Source organism: Tetrao urogallus (genome assembly GCF_951394365.1).
Source record: "Tetrao urogallus genome assembly, chromosome: 4".
In the NCBI taxonomy this organism is placed as follows: Eukaryota; Metazoa; Chordata; class Aves; order Galliformes; family Phasianidae; genus Tetrao; species Tetrao urogallus.
In genome coordinates this window covers 50,415,927-50,425,077 of record NC_136817.1, presented here as the reverse complement: position 1 = coordinate 50,425,077, position 9,151 = coordinate 50,415,927, and the positions used below count along the sequence as shown (strand labels likewise).

General features: G+C 34.4%; 1 protein-coding gene across 1 annotated transcript in view; it reads right to left on the bottom strand.

Annotated features, from left to right (window-relative positions):
• Positions 1-597: 597 nt before the first annotated feature.
• The window catches only part of ARAP2 (ArfGAP with RhoGAP domain, ankyrin repeat and PH domain 2), a gene marked incomplete at its 3' end in the record, with an annotated part of 110,432 nt that continues 101,878 nt past the window's right edge, over positions 598-9,151 (bottom strand). Inside the window, exons 31-32 of the mRNA XM_079534466.1 lie at positions 6,490-6,621; positions 598-951 (exon numbers count right to left, since the gene is read on the bottom strand). Coding sequence (XP_079390592.1) covers positions 598-951; positions 6,490-6,621 — 486 coding nt within the window. The remainder of the gene's footprint in view (positions 952-6,489; positions 6,622-9,151) is intronic.

Below are 9,151 nucleotides of genomic sequence, written 5' to 3'. Positions count from 1 at the left end.
TACACAATATAGACACATTTTAGAGATGCAAATTCACTGAACTAATGCATTGCCTTATCTATTGTACCCCTCTCCATTTTAATTCATTTCATGTTGCTCTGAGGACAAATTTATGGAATAAGACTCATGACATTCTTAAATTAAAAAAATTTATATGCAAAAAAAAAAAATCACACTTAAGCAGATGTTACTCATTTTTATAGTGTTAAATAAAATATTGTAGGTTAACAGCATGAATTTCAGTGTACATCTTGTCTTCATTCTAAAATCTCCCACCACTACTTACAGGATGGTACAGAATATAAACAGAGCAAGAGCTTTTGGTAGTGCTTACAATTCTTCCATCTAACAAAATATGCAACAACAACAAAAAAAAATGGCAGAGAAAACCCAGGTTCCAATGTATCACATAGCAAAACAAATTTCAGAACTTTTGCAAAATCAGCTCAGTTCAATCTTAAATTATACCATGGCATACTCACAAAATCAACAGTAGTATATAAACAAGTTTTCTCTGCACTGTATAAACTATACACGCTAAAAAAGCCACATAATTTTGTCCAGAAAATATATATTCTAAACTTCAGACTCAGGACATCAGCTGGATGTATCATCATGAAGTGTTCTGTTTTTCTGCAGCACTGTATTTAATTCTTGAATCACATTTGATGGCAGTTTGTTATCTAATTCCATTGTATTTTTGTTTGTTTTGTTCTTGGTTTTTTTTGGTGGTTTCTGCGATCTATGGCACAGGTCAGCCATTCCCACACCCGTCTCCTCAGCAGAGATAAAACTCTGACGTGTTTTGGCATGATTTCGCACTCTCTCCTCCTTGCGTTCTAAACACTGTGCCACAATAGATGCTTTTTCTTTCAAGTTATTTCTTTCTTCCACTGGCTCAATTTCATTATGTTCATCAAGTTTTGGTTTCCTCAGTTTCAACTGTATATCCTGAGTGAACAAATAAAGATAAATAAGATCATTCACATTAACACTATAATCAATAATGTTTATATTACAATTTCTGCTCTGTGATTTCACATAACATTTTAAAGAAGAATCAATTTTACTAAAGAGCTGAGATAGCATACTTAATAATTCTAAATTTCCATAATTTCTGTTATCATTTATAAGCATTTTTTGGTGAGCATATTTCTTCAACTAGTGTTACTTCTAAAAATTACATTAATCTTCCAGCAAAATGCCCATGACAGTGAATTGAAGACATTCATTTTCATGTATTTTCATGTATTTACAATTTGATTTTACGCTCTACCACAGCAAATTAATTTTTTTCAGCAGATCCATATACTCTTAATTTCTCAAAACTCTTATTGAAAATGTTGCAATTTTAATAATGCCTACAGTAAGTGAATGCACAAAATATAGTTTTGCATAAACATTCACATTACATAAACATACAAATGCACAAACATTTTCAGTAACTGTTCAGTAGCACTTGCGAAATTACTAAAACTGCTTTTTATTTTTATTTTGACTAGCAATTTTAAGTAACATACTGGTAACTCAAACTGATGGCAATATGGCTGTTTTATATTGGTGGGTTGCATTCAGTTCTTAAGTTGCAAGAAATGAGAAGGAAATTACATGCCATGGCTAAATCTGCAAACATTGTGGGCATTTAGGAGCACATTTGTACAGTGAGAGAGCTCTGAACGTGATATTTACACTTCAGAGCTTCATATGAACTTCAGTTTTCTTGTTCTGTCAGAGGGTCAACTTTGTGCACTAAATATGCTCTTGCAGAATGCCTGCTCTAATTTTGCCTGAAAGCAGTCCAATTTCACAGGCTCCAGAATCACTCTACTATTCATTGAATTGTAGACTAACAGAATCATAGAATGGCTTGTGTTGTAAAGGACCTTAAAAATGACCCAGTTTCAACCCCCCACATGAGTAGCGTTGCCACCCACTGTCAGGCTGCCAAAGCCCCCATCTAATTTGGCCTTGAATGTCCCCAGGCATGGGGCATCCAAAACTTCTCTGGACAAACCATTGCAGCACCTCACTGCTCTCTGAGTGAGAATTTCTTCCTAACATCTAACCTACATTTACCCTCTTTCAGTTTAAAGCCATTCATCAAAGAAATGTTTGAAGTAACTCAAAGCAAAATACAGTAAATGGGAACAACAACACAGCAGGATTTGCTCCTAAAGTGCACTCCTGATCCTAACTCGGATACTCATGTAGATGTATCTAAACTATCTTCCTTCTAGAACTGAATATTTTTTCATGGCTGCTTTAACAGATAAGGTACCAAGATTCCATAAGACAGTTTGCTCACGCACGAAATGTGAACAACTCGAAAAAGATCCAGCTAAACAGAATGACTGCTATACAACAAATACAAAGAAAGTCCCTCTCAGCCTTGAGTGTCTTTTAGTAGTCAAAGATGTCATACATGAAAGAAAATGAATTCCAAAACCTCATTTTCCTGTACAGCTGTAAGGCTTTTCCACAAATGGAACAATCTGCCTACAGTACATTCCTCTATCATTTACTTTTGTTTTAAAGTCATGTTTATTTCTTCCTGATGACAGAGTATGAGTGTTGATACAGAAAATTAGGAGAAGTGTAAGAAGGAAAATAATAAATATTAAATGCTTAGGTTATAGAGATGTAAGCTATACAGTGAAGTCTACATCTGTACATTGGAACTAGCATCTATTCAGTAATAAACAAAACAAATACTTTGATGATATAAAACAGTTTCTAAAAAGCAGATAAAAACGTAGGTTGGTTTTTTCACATCATTTTTACAGTTATGGAGGATAGTATTTTTTATTTGCATTCCCAAAGAATGAAAATTACCCACTAATAACAAGACATTGGTGACCTAGCCGTGCAAAAAATAAACATGCATATATATCCCAGAACAATGATGCATGTGAGTTCACAGTACTACAAGTTACCATAAGTGCATGCTATCAGGCACATCTTTAGTGACTGAAAATTTTAATAACATAAGTAACAACCTCTATCAATTACAAATCACCTGCTACCATCTAGGCCTGCAAGGAATATGTTTAATATATTCATCAATTTTCAATGAAAAAAATTCCAGGCACCTGATAAACTATCCCAGTGACTCACATATGTAGGGAGTTCTGTTCTGGGAAACATCTGAAAAAGTTATTTTCTACTTAAAATATTTTTTTAAAGATTAAAATCAGTCAGTCATTCAATTTCAATTAATAATAACAGAATTATTATCTGATTGTATATATATTTGAAATGTAGAACATGTGAAATACCAGTTATGCACCACCTTTCAGAAAACAGTAACAAATCCAAGCCACCTATCGTTATTCAATAAACTAAGATATGAAGTATAAATCAGGATCAATAATCTTCTGCTTAAAGATTTTTTATGTCATATTATAATTTTGCTTCTTCTGAGAAGAATACTGACTATACTTCTGAAAGTATAATAAATTGCCACAGGTATAGCAGAAACTGCTCCCCTCCTGCCCCCCCCCCCCCCCCCAATAAGAAAACAACACAAGAAATAAACAAACAAACTAAACTTATTTACCAAAATAGCTTTGTATAATGTAATTATGAACAGATCAAATACAGCTCAAAAATAACAGATGCCTACTTTTCTGAAATAGTCATGTATGTTGGCAGGTTTTATTATTAATGCAGACTCGGTACTTGGCTCTTTTAAAGTACCATATATGCACTATATACAAGAACCTTAGTTCCCATATATTAGTGCTGTAGAATTATTAGTAGAATTTTTCTGATTCTAACTGTCCTTAGGAGAATTTTTAGCTATAAAAGTGTTTTCAGATGTTTTGTAATATATTTTAGCAAGCAGGAAAATTGTTGCTAGCAAAATGGAAAATTACTTTCAATAAATATCAATTTATTGATATTTGATAAATATATTTTAAAAAATACATTTATACAGTATTTTTAGCACCATAATGTACATTTTAATCTTCTTGGCTTTGGATAATTCATTTTTTTCCCCCATCCATTTTTAGAGTGCAAAATGATGACTCTTTTTTAACCATCTGGAGAACTTCCAGTCTCTTCTCCTGCCTATAAGACAAATTGGATCACATTTCTACTGTAAGTTTTCACACTGTTCTGTAAAGCACACCTCCATTTTTCACAAACCAGTGTCTTTCAGAAAATGCTTTATTCTGTCATAAGTCCCTAACATTTTAAAATAAGGTTTTTTTGTTTATTGGAGAAGAACTACAAATCTGGGGGAATAATGAAGTTGTGGTCTACAAATAGATATGTATCAGCTCACTAAATACACTGCTGTGCTGTATTACCCTATAATCACTCATATGAAATACTCATTTTCTACCAGTCAGCCATATCAGTTCATTCTGATTTTGACATTCATGTAAAAAAAAAAAGTGTTATATTTTTATTTTCCATTATCTAACTTGGTGTTACTCTTCTTCAAATATACAAATAATGCCTGTATAAAATGTGTCAATATATAGTCATAGATAGAGATTGAGATCTTGTACTTTCAAGATCAAACAGAAATGTCTTCTGAGTTGCAGGGTACAAAATATGGCAGTTCTTGTTAACAAAGCACACCAACAATCAAAAAAAAAGTCTTTCTGTTATTGTAAGATATTGAGGATTTAAAACATTGAAGCTCAAAATCCAAGAAAACTACAGATTCCAGCCTTCTAGGGTGGAAGTTGTCTCAAAGAACAGATGAAAAATCTGTAACGTAGGTTGCTCCAAAAGTAATGCCTCCTGTTTATTTCTGTATAAATTGTAACAGATATTGAGAGCACAATAATACTATTTGATAGATAAAATTCTCAGCTACAAAATACCATTTTAACCTAGTAACCATCATTAGCTTTTTCACCAACAATGAACAAGAGCCTGCATGCTGCATTCCGACAAATCTGCACCAGTGGAGGTGACCCACTGTCACTATCTCCACTGCAGAAATGCACCACCCATCACCTCACAGCGTTCATGTCCTTTGTTTGCTTTTTTTTAGCAAGCATTGATGAATGTCAGTGGGTGCGATTTTTTTCCAACTCAATGACACACCTTTGCTTCATAAGCACTTCCATGTCAGACGTCATTCTGTCACACTGCCTCTCTGCCTCCATCTGTCCCATGGCAGCAAAATTCAACAGAATATTGGTGGGAAGGTAAAGACTGATCTTTACTGTCATACCACAAACATCTGCTTCTGACATCGGGGGCCAACATAATAAATAGAAAGCATTACTTTTAGAGCAGCCATCATACGTCCAGAATCAAAAATACAAGAATTAAAAATATACCTAAGGGTTACAGAGCTTTTTGAATGACAAGACTTGTATTTTCCTTTCATTTACAAATTTTTAAAAATGCTTAAAAATGCAAATATTAAAAGGAGTTTCAAAAAGTACTTTCCTGAGAAAAGCTAAAATGAAAGGACTACTTAAGCAAGAGAGAAAAACAGTAACTGCATTCACACTGTATTATAATCCTTGTTAAGAAAGAACAGAAATGCATTTTAAAAAAGTGTAACAAAAGGAGACAAAACAAAAAACAAGGTGCTTGTTAGTAAAGCACCACTTTTATCTTTTCTTTTGGTTTGTTATGGAACTGAGTCAACTCCAATGATTTCTGCCTGAAACGCTGTCTCTAAAGGACAATAACATATTCCATATTTTCTTCTTTCAAAATCTTCTTAGACATGCAAGAAATTATACTGCATACAGTCTAAGGTCCAAACTGTTTTCCTGCATGTCTTCTCTTTAGCTTTCCGATTATTTACCACTATTTTACCCAAGCAAATCAGTGACTCCACAACCAGTGCATCTTTCCAGCCGAAAATAAGGCACAAAAGTATTCCCAGAAGCACCAGTATCTCTACGTGGATGCCAGAAATTCATCTTAAGCTTGTATGATAATGTTGAAACATACCATTAGTGCATATATTGTAGAGACACTGAAGTCAGTCTCCATAAACAGCTGTAATTAAACTCTGACCCTGTTCTTTGAGACCAAAAATATTACAACTTAAAAAGTTTTATAGTTAGTTCCAGTTGAGATTTCCCATTACATTCACTGAGCATATAACTAATCCCCAACAGAAACTGTGGAGAGCAGAAAAAGTATGACAGAATACTCATGCTCAAAAGCTTTCAAGGACATCATTGAAATAAAACTGTAATGTACAGTAGTCCTGTTTATTTCCAGTGAGCAAACCTTGCTCAACAAATATACAAATAAAATCCATTATTGATTTATTGAACAGCCAAATCGCTGACACAAGATTAGGTCAAAATAGGATGGTTTTGTTTTTACATTAGATTGTCTTAAGTAATCTTTTAATGGTTATACAATGAATGAAAAGGATTTTGACAGTAAGAGCACCTACATTTTGCATTTATTCAGTTCTAAAGAGGTTGTTATTACTAGACTATTTAGATGTACAGCATTGTCATTAGAACTTCCACACCGAGATTAAACCCTACTTACTTCTGTACTCCCTCTGATTTTACAAGTGTTCTTCTCCTGTTGAATGGGAATTAGTTGTAAACCTCCAATCTTTGGACTTTTAGTTATAGACTGTTTTCTTGCTTTTCCAGCAGGCGGCCATATACTGGCATGCTGAAGAACAAAAAAAATTCCTTATTTTTGGAGTGCAATTTCATAAAGATACATCATTCTTTTGCATGTAAAATTGTCTTGGAAAAAGCTATCAACTACACGACACCACATTTTTTTCCCAGGAGAGGGGAAACTCAGTATGGTGCTTAAAATTACATTAATAGTTCATAAATGCTGCACAATACTGGGTGAACAGAATCAAAATGTCTCTATGCAATTTTCATGCATTTTGATCTTCTGTCCACACTGCATATCAATACAATTATCTATTAGTAATAGAAAACATCCTCATGCAAGACAAACCCATATATTTGCTCAAAAACTTTCAAATTCCACAAAAGCATGCTTTCAGAAGAGCTAATACAAGTTTCTGAAATAATACCATCCCAATTTGCAAACATTTAAAAATTTATATTAATAACTCAGGAGAAAAATATTGCTTGTTCTACAATAACGGCATGTGTTTATCCAGAAAGAAATGGTCTGGCAGTCTGAATGCCCCAAAAAAACATAGCCTACACTTAAATAAATTTGGCTTTTGGTCTTTTCTTACTCTATTGAAATAGGTCAGTTCTGGGGAGAATCCCAAAGTATGCAACTTTATCAACTTTATTCAAGTGAAAAACATAACTGGGAAAAGAGGAAAAAAAAAAAATTACCTGAATATTCCAAATTAAATTCAAAAAAAGACAAGCAATATAGCAGGCAACCCTAACCCACTGCCCACCTGTGGCCCAGCACAGCTTGCAGTGCAACCCACCCATCATAGCAGCAGCTCTGCCCTGTCAAGCAAGCTGGCCAGGCTCAAGGTGTGCAACTGTCACTTAGAATGAAGCAAACTTCAGTGTACTATGAAACCTATCTGGGCTGAAAACAAGACATGGGGCACAGAGCAATGTCAGCTGAAGTTATGGCAATTAAATGTATGTGTTTTGATACACTGGCTAAACACCGTCCTGTGAAAAGTAAAAAAATATGTAGCTATACTTTCTATTGTGATAAAGGAATTTGAGAACAAGTTTCAATATCGCCTAAAATATTGTCACTTTTTTTTTGTATATTTGCAACTCTATTTTCAGTCAACACACATTACCTGCAAATTTTCAAATGGAATGTAGAGCTGCAATCACACATTCAACTAAAAAAAAAAAAGTGATCACATCTCTTTATTGGTTTTTATAAGCCCAGTGTCAGCAGAGAGAAATATCCCTTGCTTTACAATCATATCTTATTCATGTCATCCTTCTTTGATATTACGTACATAACTGTTTTCAAGGATGAAGCACAGAAAAAATAAAATTTCAACAAAAATCTCCAACTATTACCTTGAGAACTCACTAAGAATTGAAACCACTGAAATCAAAACCAGCCTGATGCATTAGTTTCACGAAAATAAGGTCAAATATCCCACTAGTTTCATGGCTTTGTTGCTTTCCTTTTTTGTTTTAATAAGAAATACTAAAAATTAAAGTGTTTTGTTACTTCTATAAATTAGTTGTATTACATATTTTATAAGGGTAGCTCCAAAAGTAATGCCTCCCATTTTATTTGACCACAGCAATGGTGGATGTTGGTGGTATGGCAGTAGAGGTTGAACCTTCACACCAGTATTCCACTACATTTTGTTGCCGTGCAACAGACAGCAATGGAGGGACAGTCTAACAGAATGATGTCTGACACAGAAGTGCTTATGAAGTAAAAGTGTGTAACTGAATTCTTCCATAATGAAAACATTTCACTCATTGACTTTCGTTGACCTTTGCTGAAACTTTATGGAGACCAAACAGTGGATGCGAGTACAGTGATGCAGTAGGTGGTGTGCTTTTAGAGTGACAACAGCAAGAGTGAGTTTCCTCCACTGATGCAGATTTGTATGAGTGCAGCATGCAGGCTCCTGTCCATAGCAGACAAAAATGCATAGCTAACGGTGGTTAGCTAGCATCTTGTAACTGAGAGTTTCCTCTATCAAACAGTGCTATTGTACTATTGTTGTAGCTTCCACGGAAATAAATAGGAGGCATTACATTCAGAGCAATCTAACATATGCAACGCAAAACAATTTATCTTCACTGCAGCCCAGGCAAGCCAAAAGGTTGGACACCCATGTGATACAGCAACCAGAACTCAATATCAAGAAATATTTGCATATTGGAGTGCAAGGGTACACATGGTGTTGGCCTGGGTGATACAAAAGACTGTTCTGTTGTAAAAACTCTCCCTTCTGAACACTAAGAACATTCATTTTTCTTCCAATAAAACATCAGTAATGTTTTATTTGAAAGAAAAGATCAAAAACAATTTATTGTAGACCATAATAAGGGTAGTGAAGCACTAAAACCAGTTGCCCAGAGAGGTGGTGGATGCCCCCATCTTTGGAGACAGTTGTGCTCAGGCTGGATAGGGCTCTGAGCAACCTGATCTAGCTGCAGGTGTGCTTATTCATTTCAGCGGAGTTGGAACACATTATTGTTAGAGGTCCCTTCCAACTTAAATGATTCTATATTTCTAAGACATAAAAAACAGAAGTGAT